The sequence below is a fragment of the Acanthaster planci genome, linkage group LG05 (genome assembly GCF_054643075.1).
Source record: "Acanthaster planci isolate LZ-2023a linkage group LG05, COTS_SCS, whole genome shotgun sequence".
Lineage (NCBI taxonomy): Eukaryota > Metazoa > Echinodermata > Asteroidea > Valvatida > Acanthasteridae > Acanthaster > Acanthaster planci.
The window spans coordinates 17,849,627-17,866,228 of NC_141781.1; the positions used below are offsets into that span (position 1 = coordinate 17,849,627).

Here is a 16,602-nt window from a genome sequence, read left to right on the forward strand (position 1 = left end):
AGGGGTCATCTGTCTTAAAAGGCAGAGGAATAGTTGAGGAAACCTTGTACACAAAACCAGCAGAAAATCATGTTCCCAGTTCAAGAAAATAAGTATTTTCACTGAGTTTCCGTAACTGCACGAAAAGAAAGGAATGTCCACAGACAAGTGTGGGTGAGTAAGCTCCATTGACAGCAGTTTGGTTTGAAACACTGTAATGATAAGCCAGTCCTGCGCTTCACCAGCATAGAAAAAAGAAAACTCACCTCCGGGGGAAAAAAATTTCGAAGCAATGATACCTTAGCATTATCTGTAGTGTTTTGTGCTGTGACATGTACAGTCACTCTTCAGAAACAACACGGGACTAGACATGAAATTTACTGACACTGGTCAAATGTCAAATCTTTAAACTGACACACAAAATGTACTGCCATGAAGCAAAAACAACATCATCATATCAACATACATCAAAAAGGAAGACTTGTGAAATCTGTCCAACTTCATTCCTAATCCATTTGACATTCCAGCACACAGCATTCTAGGTGTATGAACAACTGACAATACTGAAGGTCTTTACTAGGCAGAATATGGCATCATGTGACTCATTATTTGCAGTTTTGAAAAAATGTGTCAGCATCTACATGTAGGTCTGTTATACACAACTGGTTTAGCAGCTGTATCACAGAGCGCCAAATTAGACCAAAAAAGTGCTTGGACAAAATGTCATAACACAATCAATTTTGTTCTGCCATTATCAGCTTATGATCTGCTATATTATATAAAAGGTAGAGTTGTAACGTGTCGTGTAAAATTTGTGCACTCTGCACAGAATGCTCTGTTATCGCTCAACCACTTAATGCACACAACGCCATTACAATTATTTACAAATACATGTACTTACATAGTTTGTACTTTGGTAAGTGCATAGGTCAACCTACTCGTGTTCAGCAGGAGTAAGACAAACGGGTCAACGAGGGTATACTCCCATCGCACATACAGAAATACACTTGGGTTGAATTGGAGGAACCGCACCAACACAGCCAACCACAACTGGTCCATATTGCCTGGTACCCAGGATATGTGTCATGCATGGGTTACCACAGAAAATTGAACATCAGTTCGGTTGACAGTATGACCTATGTTTTACTATGCGCAAAGAATTATGGGACGATTTCATGTCTGTGCAAGTAAAGTACACGCGTGTTCATACACGTGTGGTGCTGGGTGACATGGGCTGATGGTGAGCGATCAGCTCTGATGAATGGCTTGGGCAAAATGAACGCAATTTTAACACAAAACTAATAATAAATAGGATGCCATAATCACACATATTGCGTTGTATTTTAAGAGCTGTTTTTGATATGTTGGTCGGACAATTTGCCCAAGCATCTTTGAGTCTGTTCGGACAAACACAACAAAAGGCTCGGAAAAAGGCCAACATCCTACCATAATTTCATGCTATTGTATCATGTTTGTCATAGCCCCCCCAAAAAACACTGGAAGTATTCCAAAATCTTTGATTACAAATGAAGTAATTGTAGCGCTACCTTTTCTTGGCAAAAAAAGCACTGAGTGCAGATTCAATACTCCATAAAACCACTTGAACATAAAAGAGGAAAGTGAAGACATTAAGGCATAAATGGTCTTTAATAATAAAGTAACTTCAGACAAAACTAACAGACACAGCATCTAAGATAAAGGGAAAGAAATCAAAAAGAAGACTTAAAACTAGAAATCCGTAAATTGCTGGGACCAGTATCCTACTTTCCCATACTGGCAGCTACCTTAAAATTGAATTTGGTGCAAACCAAACCAACCACTGAATGAACCTCTAGTATATGTTGAGGACTGCACTGCAAGATAAGCTGATCCTTTATCTGTCTTCATTTCTAACTATGAAAGATTTCATCTGATGAATGAGACAACCTTTTGTGGGTCATGGCAAGAGATCATTTCCAAAGAATGCGATGTCCATATCTTGAGATGCCAACAGTACTTTATGGACATGATGTGCTTACATCATGATCTGGAGCCAAAGTGCTTCCTGTAAAATGTCTGAAAAGTTCTGGAGTTCAGGAGTCCGATCAGCAGAAGCACTAAGAGATATCCCAGCATGCACAAGGCAAACAAATGGTTGCAGACAAAGGTCATGACCTTTGACCTCGGCTGGGATGAGCTGCATCAAGAAAATAAAAAGGAATTTAAAAAACAACATCTAAACCATTTAGATCCATTATGAAAAGGGCTCCCTGGTAAGCTTGTTATGGTAGGAAATACCCTTTCTTACTGGCCCAGCTACCCCACTGGGAGACAGGTCCAATGGCTGATTACAGACTTCCCCCCCTCCCGTGCTGAGCTCTATTGTTTACATTTGTTGACTCATGCAATCTGTCCCAGACGAAACCCACTAGTGGTGTTACACTCCTCAACACAAAACAAAACAGCACAGATCAAAACCTGCGCTCCTAGTTTGGTTTACAATAGAACCTTCACTTCATGCCAAGGCTTCCTTTCAAGAGAATAATAAAAGCTCCCTCCCTAGCAAACCAGAAGTCTTTAATCCAGTAAGCCATCTATTGTTCAGCTCTAGGTTTGATTCAAGGGGCAATAAATTGATGCGCCTGACTGACTTCAAAGCTAGAGGTCAGAGAGGCCTCTAAACCGGACTGGGGTGGGCTGAGTATCGGACTGGCTTTATATTGGACGGACGGGGTAGGACTGGGCCCTTTTCATACAGGGTCTAAATGGTCACTGTACCTAAATACATTTTGTTCACTGATATATTCAGAGACATGCAAATGGCCACACTATTTGGTTTGCAAATGGTAATTTGGAGAGTTATCTGCATGTGCCTCGCACTGCTTTGCAATTGCTGTGAGATCTTTGCTGAGAATGAAGACTGACGTAAAAGTTATTCCTTCCATATGTGAAATTTTTATCTATCTTTATGTCTATGAAAGACCTGCTTGACTTACCGTTTTGACTTGGTTTTGTCAGCAAAGACCAGTAAGTACTTGAGTCTCACCACTTCGTTGTTAGTGACCACGTAGTACTTCTCAGGTACTTCCCCTCCCATACTCTGTGGCGCATGACTCCGCCTACGCCCATCATTAGCATTACTGCTTCTGTCTGAAAATGGATCATTAAACTACACTCAAAAGATCACTCGTAGGCACATTACACTTGTGTCCTTATACACCAATCACAAAGTTATTCTTTGATGTTTTCTCATTATTACTTTGTTGTGATAAAAGGTCGTTTTCCATAACAAACCTAAACATGTAGAGGTACTTCTGGTAGGAATGCTTACTTGTCCACTGATCACGGGAATAGCATTACCAAAAAACACCCCTGTTTCTAAAGTTACTATGAGCATACTGAACACTGGGATTTCCAAACCTAGGTTCCAGGTCAGGCTACAGTTGCAAATTTAATGCCCTGGCTGGAAACACCAAATCCTTTTAAAACCATGGGTGTGACGTTTACACTTTTTACATCATACATTTACAGCAGCATCTGATCTTGTTAACATAAACCATGAACGCATAAACCTCAACAACTGCTGTATGCTTTGTTATGAAGGAATTACTTGATTAAGTTGGTGATGGACTACTTAGCCTGGGTTAGTACTCTTCCACGAGAGTCAACTTATCAAATGTAAAAAAATTGCAGCATGCATTACAGAAATGAATCTCTCGTGTCCAAGTACACCCAATAATTGGAAGCAACATCATCTGTACATATACCTCTTGTCTGGCATTTGACATCAGGGTGATCAATCAGTTCACACACTGCTACACAGCTAAGAGTGGTTCCCAGACTACTGCCTTCCCATGCTGTACCAATGGGACTGTATGGCATGGATACACTCAGGTCGCTTGACAGATAGGTTCCCTCACCAAATAATGAGTTCTATGGCAAAACACAATTTATATTGAAACTTGAAAACCAAACCCCTCCCATTTTGTAGTGTCCTTTATTCTAAACTCACATGCAAAGTATATTTTTTTGACTATATGGATGGTCCTGGAAAATCTGTACCTTTACAAAGCAGCAAACTGCTTGAATTCCCTCTCAAAAATGAACTGTGCAGCTTAGACTCTTTTTCGTACCACATGATTGACTTTTAAAAGGACAGAGACAGCCTAAGAAGTTCTTTTGGGAAGTTCAGTATGGAGTATGGGGTTTATAAACAACAACAGATAGGAGCATTTATCAAGGTGGCATACACGTATCATCAACATCTATACTGACCATACATCGTGTAAATCTATCACTCTAATGGATTTGAATGATAGTGGCAAGAAATAACTTACAGTGGCTTGGCTGTACAGGTAAATGTATCTCCATAAATCTTGAAAAATCTTCCCAAACCAATATGACCAGGTCTGACTTAAATTGTGTCTGCCACTCTCCATCTCCAGCTTCTGCTGAGGAAAAAGTTTCCCTCACCTTATTCATGTGAGCATGCAGGCCATTGTGCAGAATAGAGTAGAAGTTATCCAGCCGACTTCCATGATATGCATAGATGAGATCTCTAGACTGCCGTAACTCATCAAACTTCTGGCTAGACGCTGAGCTATACTGTACCTCAAAGACATGACTAGGAGTCACCTGATAGCTGGATTCTCCTGTCAATTCCTGTATTTGTTGAAACTGTTCAAAAGGATTTCCTTATTTGTTTAGAATCAGTATTTATGAATGGAGATTAACCAATAGATAATGATATCAACTTACCAACAGAATTTTTTAAGGGCTATAGAACAATGTAGAGAGGAAGCTGCACAAGTCCGAACGCTGCAGCCACTTGGCTGGTGTATGATCAATGCTGATCAATGTACTCTGTAGTAGGAAACCATTTTGAGTCCAAATTTCCATGTGCAGTTCTGTTTATTCCCAACAGAACTCCATAAAATGAACCCAAATTAATAAAGACAAAACAAAGACACGCACACAGACAATCTCCACAAATGGGATGAATGGCCTGCATATACCATATGCAGCAAGGTACCATCCAACATTTCTAATCAGTGTAAGTACTAGTTCAAATGTACACAGTAACTAACAAAAGTTTATGAAATATGTATTACATACATGTACATGTACATTTGTCTTGAAGTCACAAGAAACCAGTTTGTTACCTTTGACTTATTATGCCAATGGACAGTTAAAGGATTCTGAAGCAGAACCCAGCTGAGCAGTCTCCAAGCTTGCTCTGAGATGAGTTTACTCTTATCTCGTGCTTGAACCAGATTCCGTAAATTGGGTACTTCATCTGCAACTGACTTCTGTGATTAAAACAACAGAGTATTTGCTGGGTTTATGTACGTCTACAATAAAAATCTGGGTCTGTCCACACTAACAGACACATTTGAGTGACATTCAATACAAATTTCCAACTGTAACATCCTGCCATCATTTTTAGCTTACATATGTCTTCACTGTTTCTGATTGTTGCCACAGAAAGGTCAAGATAAATTAAGCAGCATTTGAGAAATTATAGAAGTTAATTCTTGAAAATATAACGTTTGTCACATGGACAGACGTTTTGTTTCTTAAATGTGAAAATTAAATTCAAAACACAATTGAAAATCACCTGCAATGTATTAAATACTCTTTTTAGTTTACTATTAGAAACTTTCATTATCTCATAAAAACAATTCCAGTGTAGATAATGCTGAAATTTATTTCAAGAAAAATATATAACCTTTGTCACTGGACAGACATCATGTTTGTCACATGGACAGACATTTTTCTGGTGTTTGAATTGGAACATGAAAACAAAATTGTTCACAAATCAAACTTGTTTGTTTTCAGTTATGAAAACCATTTTTTAAAAAAAGACTATAAAACTTCAGCTCAAGTGAACACTATGCAAGTTTTTCTCAATGAGTAAGGTTTGTCATATGGACAGACATAATGTTTGTCACATGTCACAGCCTGGGGACAGACAGTATTCTCACTTTCATTTCAGCAAAATTAACCAACTTTTTCTAATGAACTGTTAATTATTTTATTTAATTTTACTTGATTATCTTATTTAGTTTGATTGTAATTTTGTCGCCTTTAATTTGTTGGACCTGTCTGGGAGAATCTGGGTGTTCTCTTGGAAAGTGCTTCCAGTTTTCGGGCACAAGGATGAGTCTTGGATGCACGATGGGTCGTTGGCGGGAGAGTTGGTGCTGGCCGCATGTGGAAGTCCCACAATGTTTGGTTTAAACTTTCAAATTTTTAATTATTTTGGGTCTTTGTAAATAGTTGTTCTAATAGGTATTTTTTCTTAATATTGTTAAGCACTCCTGAAAACGTTTTATAAAATGAACACTATATAAATTTATTTTAATAATAATAATTTGGTTTTGTAATAAATGTATGTGCATTCATAAGATAAGTCTCCTAAGATTTTACAGAGGGAAAAAATGGTTGTGACAAACGTTACAAAATAGTGGACAGACATTTGCAAAGTTTTTCTCCTAAATCAAATCTTAGTTTTGTCATCTGATATAAAAATAACCACAAATATTAAACTATTATAGTAAAAACTTTTCTCAGGAAGATAATTTTGTTCAGGTTATCTTCTCAAGGAATGGCAAAATCTGCCTGTTTCATGTTTGTCACTTTGTGGACAGACACTGTGACATACATGTACGTTATTTCTTAATTAGCTCTCCTTAAATTCCTGTTTAAGATAGCTTACAGAAATATAAAGCCCTAGATTTTGACACACCTCTCAAATGTTATACTTGTAGTACCCATGTTTTAACAGATGAAGTGCTTTTCTCCATGAGAGTGGTATTTTAGACAACCTGAAAAACGTGAGTTGACACAGTTATGTGCATGTCCCACCAGAACCCTCAATACAAGCTGGAGATTTTCATCAAGATCCTGATTATTTTGACAAAGAACAGTCAAGTCCTATTATACTGTGTAAACTATATCTCCACTATTATACGTGTGTTTATCAGTAAAAAAGTTCATTTCTTGACTTCCAACACTGTTAAAGAAAGAGAAGATTTTGGTTATGTGCCAATGTGTCTGTTAGCGTGGACATGCACGACATGATATCAAGTACACCTGTAAATGATTAGTTTTTGCACTGGGAAGAAAAAAAGTTTTGATGTGGTTCCAAGAAAGGACAATGAAGGAATACCGGTCAGTTATTAACTTGATGGCTTTGACCTACTAAAACTTTTATGTATGTCTAGATTTTTTGCTGGGAAAATACCAAGATAATTGTGCAAGAAAACAAAGGGTAACAGTTTCATGCTGGACAATCCAATCATATTTGGCCACGAAACTGAGATAAAGCTGTTCTTACCAATGCAGTATAATCCTTTTCTTGGTTGTTAGGAGTGCTTGCTGGTAATGTTGGTGGAAATGGCCTTAGTACACTGTCCCGACGATAGCTGTTTAGCGCTGACTGGAAGAGACTCCACTGGAGATCAGCTGCTGTCTCATCAGACTGAATTTTAGCCAGCACTTTGCTGATGGACTCTTCCATTGTAGTCTGCGCATCCATTCATCTGTATTACGTTGTACAGAACAGCATGCATGATTGTTGTTAACCATCAATTAAAGGGAACGTTCACTGTTACCAGGTTACCAGTATCTGGAAAAATGTGATGTCATTCCCAGGAAGAAATCTTACTTTAACAACCACTGTACTTCAGCTCCAAGATTTACAAAAATGTTGCATATTTTGCTCTTGCAAATTTTCTTTTGTAGGATGATTTGGTGTTGTTCCAGTACATGACAGTTGGTCAGTACATGTAAGTGGCTACATGGCTACAAGGTTATGTAACGTTGCCATGGACATGGCAAAGTCAGGCACTTTTGAAAATGAAGGAACACACCATAAATAATGAGTTCTTGACAAACAATTCTAAGTCCAAATAGATTACCATGTGGCTGACTGCAGCTATGAAGTCAGAATGCATTGAGAATGACATACATGTATATGTACTGTGGGTAGATAGCTGACCAGGACTAGATGTACATGCAACACAGTAAATGGCTACGAGGACTGAAGTGGGATATGTGAGTGACAGGGAATTCTACAATTGTGCCAAGTCAATACTGTATGAGGATTGTGAACAATATCTACTGCCTATGTAAATTTAATCATGGCCTCCATTATCACTATAGGGTCCTTTGGGCCCTAAATAACATTATTGTTATAACCTCTTTAGCATAACCGTATGGTCTGCACTACCCCTAAGCTGAGGCAACATCGTTACTGATTTTGGAGTTGCAGGAATGAGGCCATTCACTGAAAATGGCAATTTTAAGTGTCTAGCTTTATGTTAATATCACTAGGGTAAATGTCGTGTTGGTGAATGTTTTACCAGTATTTGCTGTTGAATACCCCGTATCATATGTTAGAGGTACAGCCCATCATAAACATTATTCCAAAAGTAACTGATGAAAATACTGTTGAAAAGGATAGGCCAACTTGGTTTAAAAAGGTTACTGGACTGAACTCTCTGTCATATCTGTCATGTCTGTGAAATTATTCTTTCTTGCAAGGTGTTGTTTTGAAAAAAAAACAATGAAAGAAGGCCATTCCCAACAATGCAGCTAATGACAAATTTTTGGAAAGGCACTGGTCTATTTTTTGCTGCAATCTGACAGAATTCCAGAATGATATTCTGCCGGTAGCTTTGTTCTGATTGGTCCATATTGATGACATCATCGTTGCTGGTGTACATGTACCCTAACAAGGCGTGGTTCCTAACATGACCCACTTTTTTTTTTACCTGTAATAAGAGCATTACACATGTACATGTATTTACCTCAATCATTTTCATAATAAATAAAACTTGATCAAGCTCCAATATTCTTGTGTATAAATCTAACATTTCTGTCTCCAAGTCCCAATGTAATATCATTTTGGCTGCATTTTCCAATTCTATTGTCACGCAAAGTTAAATGTAACTCTTAAAATGTGCCCAAAAATAACAGAATAATTTCCTTAATACTTGGAGTTGGGTATATGTGAGTGAAAATAATAATTTTTCTAGAATTTATTGACTTTGAAGAACTTCTCACGTGCCAATGTGAAATTTTCTGAATTTTTTAATGTGTGCCATGTTAGGAAATTTTGAAGTTATTCAACACAAAATTTTGGCATAATGATGCGCCATGTTAGGGGACTCTATGGTCAAGTTGACAACGAGAGAGTACACTGTGACTTGAGCACCAGCGTCCGCTAGCAACTGTACATGTGCATGTACATATATTCTGACCCATTTTTTTACGATGGTCGGGCGACCATCGTAATACTAGTTAATTTCATGTTAATTTCAATTTTCTTATTTGTACATGTATTTTCAAGATATATATTTTTTTTGCATTGGGGAGAAGTTAATTTATATGACAGGTTTTGCCCTTACCCAACGTACATGTATATACTGATAAACACTGCATGCTCTGTGCTTGTCCGAGAGCTTGCGAAAGCTTACTCGGGTGGGACTCTAACCCACAACCTCCTGCTTACTAGTGCAGACGTCTTAACCACTCGACCAACGAGCTTGCCTGGGTTGGCTGGCCGGTCCGAGTCAGGTGCAGTTGCAGTGAATAGTACTACACTGTGATCAGCCAATCTTGTGAAATTAAGACAAAAACCAATGGTGTACACCACCTACATAAGTACATGGCCAAAGGCCTAGGCTAAGCCATTGTGGATCTACATGTACATGTACATGTATGTACTAGCGCTAAGTAACAATAATAACTTAACCCCAGCCTCCCTCAATCCTCAAAAATCACAATGATTGAATTTAAAGCTGATGATGATTTTTGAGGAATGATGATGAATGGAGTTACTAGTGATCTGTGTATTTCACAGTACTGTGTAAATGCATGAACAGTATACAGTCAGCCTGTAATACATGTATGTATACTGTGTACATGTATTCATTACTGTGTACCACTGGTTCAAGGACAAGACTCCCATTGTTTTAGCTGTTACTGGTTAGTCAAGGCTATCCCCTCGCTGCAATGTGTTTAGACCAAAATTTAATGATTTTGAAGGATTGAGGATGTGAGCACCACTCATTTTGAGCAAAGTTCAAAAAGTTTGATGATTTTGGAGGATCGAAGATGAATGCATTTTTTGATTGAAGATGAATGCATTTTTTGAAGAATAGCAATTTGATGATTTTAAAGGATTGAGGATGGTGCCCAGCAATTTGGACTTAGGGGGTTATTAAACATTGATAAGTTACAAATAACATGCATGATCAGGTAAGCCTATTTGTGCAGTCATGCTATTTAGCATCAACAAGCGTCAACACTTATAACTAACATCAACAACTAGAAAATACCCTCTAAGGATTTAAAAGTAGTTTTATCTGAATTTAGAGACTCTTAGACCTGCCACTTTGTATAAAAAGAAACACCGAATGCGCTTCCAGATTAATGCAGAAAAAACAAAATTTTTTCGTGATGCAAAAACAAGATGGCGGCACAAGCAGGCCTGAATTTGTTGCTCAGATTTCCACCTTCAAATATTATTTTCAATAATATGATACGTTGATTATGATACGTAGGAACCTTACTAATAGAGTTATATTGTAAATAGGCCCTAGAAAATATTTGTATAAAAATGCTTGAGTAGTTAGTTGACGCTTTGTTGACACTTGTTGACGCTAAATAGCATGACCCTATTTGTGAGATGATGTCTCAAAATTGTGGTTGTTGGATATGGAATACTTTTCCAACTTACTTGACAATAACAGCATCAAACTAAATGTTAAAAAAATAAATGTTGCATCCTGACTCCACTTTTCTCATCACACATCATCTCAATAAAAGTCACTCATTATAGAAATGCTGGAAAGACACGAATTCTGAACTGAGATTGAGAAACATGATTTACTTCTACCATCACCCGACCATTGTTACCGATGACGATGTTGTCATCCAGTCATACATGTACCAGTGGCACTAATGCCATTAGTAATGGTTGTTGGGAAATAGAAAATTTCCTTCATTCCCCATAGACTTTGCACACAACTGCTGAAGCGGAGTCAGGATGCAACATTTTTCCCCATTTACCAACATCAGTGAGAAAGGAAACCCGACACAGTTAACTTACAGCTTCAGTCCTCCTACATGCACATTAATTATGTACATGTACATGTACGTGCATGACGTGTATTAATACTACGCAGTATGGACGCGGCCATGTTTGTCTCTTTCACAACTTTGCGGCCCCCCCAAAAAAAGGAAAATAAAAATTTACATTATAACGTTGAAAATAATAATAACAAAAACAATAAACAACTTTTTTACCAACTCAACATGAACTACTAAAAGATCTCTTTTACAATAGCGGAACAACAGTCAAACAAATCTAAACCTGCTATCAGCAAAATTAACACGGCTGCATGTTCTAGTTACATAGGTATACATTTTGACGAACTCGCCGCAATGTCAGCCGGCGCCGTGGCTTAGTCGGTTAAAGCGCCTGTCTAGTAAACAGGAGATCCCCGGTTCGAATCCGGGCGGTGCCTTGTTTTTCCTTCCCAGTTTGTCTTTTAAAATAACTTTTCTGCGTTCGCATAAAGAAAAGCAAATAAAATGCTCATATACGGGAATGCAATTGAGTATGAGAACTTTTTCGCCGACAAATATTTTTTAAATAGCATTCTGGCATAAAGTATAAGTTATCTGCGCGTGCATAACCTCTTCAGTACTCAGTCAGGCACTGAGGGGCGCTAGCCCGGTTCCAGCCATTGCTGGTGACCCGCAATTCAACATTTTGACGGCACGTCGTTGAAGCTGTACCATACAGAGGTAGAATGGCGGCTGTTTTTAAATGTGCCGAAAGTATGTGGACGTACTCAGCTGACCAACGCTAGCGCTATAAACCTATGGAAGAATGCGACAATCTTAGATATTTGTAAAAAAAATATTCGATAATTTCAGTGCACCACATGCGATTACTACCCAAGAATTACGGTAGTAACCTGGGAGGAACAGATTGGCAGATTATGACGTTCGTTTCCATGCAATCGCTGAGAAAAGCGTGAATTATGGCCCAATATCTGTCGAATTTTGTGTCCTTTTCTATGGTCGAACCGCCATGCCAGTGTTGGAGGTCTCGAGACCTGGTCTCGGTCTCGAGACCGTCTCGAGACCTTTTTTTGAGGTCTCGGTCTCGGTCTTGGTCTCGGCCTACAAGAGTCTCGGTCTCGGGAGGGTTGGTCTCGGTCTCGGGAGGGCTGGTCTCGGTCTTGGTCTCGGATGCCGAGGTCTCAGGTCTCCCACCCGAGACCTGCCGAGACCATGACAGAAATGCAGAAAATGTGCAACAACAATTCACGCTCAGCCGCGGCAAAATCACGTACGCGGATCGTACGGTACATACAGCACACATACTGTATGTATACAGCAGTGCTGCTTGCAGCGCAAGTTTACCTCCGAATGAGTCTAGTTCCGAACTGCACGCAATTCCGTATGTATGCTTGTAACATGTACAACATGGTAATCAAAGCTACAACATGGAAATCAAAGCTGGAATGGAGACTAATGCATATTCTCCGCTCGGAGCACTGGTACCCTGCGTGCGGTACCTCTTTCATTTCACTGGTACACATACGTCAGTTGTGTGTATGCATACATGTACATGTACAGGTACACACTGTACTATGCACATGACACGCCGGGCTGCACGCACGCCAGGCATAGCATTTTACACGTGGCCGGCCGACAGAACTCGTTCTCATGCCAATTGTACAAATAGAGGAGAGTGCATTCATCTTAATGACCCTTTTACACAGTTGATGAGTCAGGTACCATCAGGATAGTACAATTCTTTGTTAGAAACTTAAATTGTGGTCGTCTTTTGTCTTTCTTCACTCTTGTTCCAAACTTAACCACTCGACCAACGAGCTTGCCTGGGTTGGCTGGCCGGTCCGAGTCAGGTGCAGTTGCAGTGAATAGTACTACACTGTGATCAGCCAAGTCTTTTGTCTTTCTTCACTCTTGTTCCAAACAAAGTGTCAGGAAAGTATTCTTACGGTAGAATGTTTACACACCAGTGAGGAACTTGAACTTGGATTGGTAAAATCCCGATTTTTATATAGGCTACATGTACATGTATTTTTAATAGGGAACTGCCCACGATGTTGTGTGACCCTACTAACCTGTCCATTGATCATTACAGAGTATAACTCATAAACTGAACTCATGCACACCTTTTGGCATAGTCCGAGCAACTCAGACCCCACGTTTTGCCTTTTTAAACATTTGGACATGGCCCGCCCATGTTAATTTTGCTATACATATGGAACACAAAAACTCTGTACATGTACATGTTTAATGTACGATTATGCCGTATACTCTATACAAAATTCTATAGCATCGGCAGTCCATGCCTTCATGGTCAAAATAACTGTGTGCTGTTTTTTCCCAGAGTTCAAATAAAACTCTTTCATGGAATATGTTGTGTGCTTTACATGTAAAATCTGCACTTAATTTTGCTGTTTAATGCCAATTGTCCACCACGTTTACCATTAATGAACTACATGTAGGCCTATATATTGTATATGTTGTGCAAGGTCTCGGTCTCAGTCTCGAACTGCAAAAGTCTCGGTCGCGAAGTTCTGGTCTCGGTCTTGAAAGAGCTGGTCTCGGTCTTGGTCTCGGTCTTGAATGCCTTGGTCTCGGACATAAAGGTCTCGACTACAACACTGCGCCATGCACATGTATATAAGGCTCACTGGCGAATAAGCACGACCAGATAACGGCATTTTATCAAAGAAAGGTTTCTTTCCCAATACTGACCTCATGCAAGCTTCGTAAAATGTTTAATCCCGGTATTATCAGAGGACAACACCAACTTTTTTTGGCGTTCCTTTAAACACCATCGAGTGCATTATCACGTAGGAGTGCAAAGTAACACCAGCGGTGTTAAAGTAAAACCCTATGGTGTAGTCATTTGTGAAAGTGTACGTTGATTTTAATGCCACAGTTTTGCAATGCACAAGGAGATATCCTTGGTGCCCAGTACCGTAAACCATGTGCTTTCTACCTTCACCATGAAAGTTAATCTTCAAAGCTCAACAAGATTTTGTAAAAATTTTTTTGGCTTAATATTAATCATTCATGAATTGCCTACTGGATTTTATTACACTGCTTTGTACAATAACTTTTCATGAAGGCCCTGCCAGTATGACACAATAAAAAGAGATATTCTCCATAAATTTAAAGTTCATGCACATGATTTTCTGTCACTTTGATTTTTTGGGGGGGGGGTTCAGGAATGTCTGGAAACACCAATATAAACGACACTCCTCTCCTGACATCCGTGAGGATCAGATTTAGTCTTGCCAAATGTGCTGCAAACACATTAGAGCAGCAAATCCTCCTCGTGTTTATTATTATTTAATCCCTATTCTAATAAAATTCTATGAATAAAAAAATTTCCAACAGATCTCGGCCTTGTCTCTTTTTCTGTTGAATTTGGTTCTGCAAACAATATTGTTTCAGAGAAACCCGCTGAGAATACGCGCCGAAGGCGACGAAAATCAGATGAGCACTTATTGAACGCTAATACACGGCTTTCAAGTTGGGACTTAAATTAATTCAAGCTTTCCTTGGTGATTCCACGGAGCTCTGTAAGTGCCATCCAACATGTTTCTTGGGATAACGGTACGGTACGGAGCTCCGGAACTTGAGTGCCATCCCGGCCGGCGACATGTTGACATCTTGACATATTGTTTCTCGGGATGACGACATGATACAGGCAAGATGTTCACAACCTGCAGCTAATTTATTTCGAGATAACGACATCGTAAACGTTGGATGGCGACATCCTGCGATAACTTATCATGGGTAAGACCGTAAGACGACATCGTAACGATTGGATGACAACATAGTTTAGCATGGGATGACGACATCATAAAGGGTAGACATCACACTTGCTGGATATCTCTGGATGACGACATCCTGAGATAATGATTATTGTCATCTGAGGATGTCTTCGTCCAACTTTTATGACATTGTCATCCCTTGATAAACTATCTCAGGATGTCGATATCTTATCTTTATGGTGTCGTCATCCCGAGAAAAACATGTCTAGATCTCAACAAGTCGGATGGCACTTCCAGAGCTCCGTATGTCCATAATGCATATCTGAGCTAAATAAGAGTCCCTGGGAATGCAAGGGAAGAGAGCGAGTATAACTAGTGGCGCTAGAATCTCCCTATTAATTCGAGTGAAATGATGTTTGACTGGGATTCTGCCGAACTGTTATAGAAATGAGGAATCACGTGAGATTGTATTGTCTGGTGAAGGAAACGTGCCACGCATTCAAAGTTTAACAAAGGAAGTGATTACGAATCCCCCTATATAAGAGCCCTCCCCACGCCATCTCCCCAGATTGGGGGGGGGGGAACTCCGTAATGTGATGCTGATTAATAAAGTGAATGAATAAACGTACAGTTATTGGCGCAAATAGCCTGAGTTGCTGAAAGCGCCATTAAGACAACAACAACAACAACATCTCCCCAGTGTTTGAAGACAATTACACTGGCCCTCTGAAAATGGGGGTGGGCAAAACAGCCAAATCTGAGATATAAAAAATGTATCAATCGGGAGGCTGTCACGTGATTCTTCATTTCGGTAACAGATCGGCAGAATCCCAATCAATCATCATTTCACTCGTTTAATTGGGAGATTCTACCTCGCAGTATGATTCAGATCACGTGATAGCCAGTGTAATGTGAAGGATACCTACACCGGAAACACATCAAGGCTTGATCAAAACTTTAATGAGAGTGGTATCAAATTAACAAAAGGCTAAGTCTGAATAATTTGGATCAATTCACAACCACTCTCAATAAACATAGCTAGTGGGTTCCTTTGCATTAAGTAACATTAGCCATCCGACTCCGTGCCGCTAAAGGCTTCACACGGAAACACGACCATTCCATAATTAGAATTAATTCGGAGGATGATACTAACAGTCCTATCTGGAAGCCCTCTTGCTTGGAGTGATCGCCTGATAAAACTGCTGCCGTCAAGACCAGTTGATTCTCCAATAGATGTTGGCGTTTGGGTGTGTGCGTGAGGTGGAGTAGACCCGGCACTCTTGGGATGATAATTGGGTGTGGCATCTGCAACAACATTATCGCCCCTAGGGATACGAGAGGCAAGCAGCCACGAATTATGTTGGAGGTACCAGGACCATAGTTGCTTGGTTCATGAATTAAGCGCAGGGGAATGACAACCCCCATATAATTAAAATAGGCTACAACACTAGTCTTGTCTCGAGGCATAATGAAATTAACGTTTTGCATCTGGCAAATTCTTTATCCACCAATGTAGCTCAGACTTGGCCTGAGAAGGCAAGGATATTTTGGCCTGAAAATGTCCGCCATTTCGATTAAATGCTTCATCTTTTGCTATTTACAAACATCTGTAAGACATAGGACCTAGTGGTACCGCTGGGAAGCTGGATACTAATCTGCCTATAACCTTGGCAACTGACAAAACAGTCGGGTTTGTCTGGTTAACTACATCACGACATGCATTAACAATACCAGTAACCTTGTTGGGAGGTACGCTCACCGTCATATCCACTGTGTTAATGACAAACCTCCCAAACTCCAATAT

At 39.5% G+C, this 16,602-nt stretch overlaps 1 protein-coding gene and 1 non-coding gene across 7 annotated transcripts; one reads left to right on the plus strand and one right to left on the minus strand.

Moving 5' to 3' along the window:
- Positions 1 to 460: 460 nt before the first annotated feature.
- Positions 461 to 11,211, minus strand: LOC147799142 (protein mono-ADP-ribosyltransferase PARP16-like). 6 transcript variants are annotated; one of them, XM_087136718.1, is made up of 8 exons: positions 11,078 to 11,164; positions 9,441 to 9,581; positions 7,298 to 7,502; positions 5,121 to 5,267; positions 4,432 to 4,635; positions 3,726 to 3,891; positions 2,955 to 3,108; positions 461 to 2,155 (listed from the first exon to the last, which is right to left on the minus strand). In XM_087136718.1, exons 3-8 carry the CDS (start codon positions 7,496 to 7,498, stop codon positions 1,999 to 2,001), a joined length of 1,029 nt encoding a protein of 342 aa, XP_086992844.1. In that variant the 5' UTR covers positions 7,499 to 7,502; positions 9,441 to 9,581; positions 11,078 to 11,164; the 3' UTR covers positions 461 to 1,998. The 6 variants fall into 6 exon arrangements, with proteins under 6 accessions (XP_086992844.1, XP_086992842.1, XP_086992841.1 ...); XM_087136716.1 differs by having other exon boundaries at positions 9,381 to 9,581; XM_087136715.1 differs by lacking the exon at positions 9,441 to 9,581 and having other exon boundaries at positions 11,078 to 11,211.
- A 210-nt stretch (positions 11,212 to 11,421) lies between these two features.
- Positions 11,422 to 11,495, plus strand: Trnat-agu (transfer RNA threonine (anticodon AGU)). Its single transcript has one exon. It is a non-coding gene; the product is annotated as a tRNA-Thr (tRNA).
- The last annotated feature ends 5,107 nt before the right edge of the window (positions 11,496 to 16,602 follow it).

Excerpts from the sequence above, each read along its gene's own strand:
- LOC147799142 (XM_087136715.1), bottom strand. The coding sequence starts at position 7,498 with ATGGATGCGCAGACTACAATGGAAGAGTCCATCAGCAAAGTGCTGGCT. Across the intron at positions 5,268-7,297 it reads AAAAGGATTATACTGCATTG|AAGTCAGTTGCAGATGAAGT; the intron begins GTAAGAACAGCT and ends TTTTAATCACAG. Across the intron at positions 3,109-3,725 it reads TGTCAAATGCCAGACAAGAG|ACAGAAGCAGTAATGCTAAT; the intron begins GTATATGTACAG and ends ATCCATTTTCAG.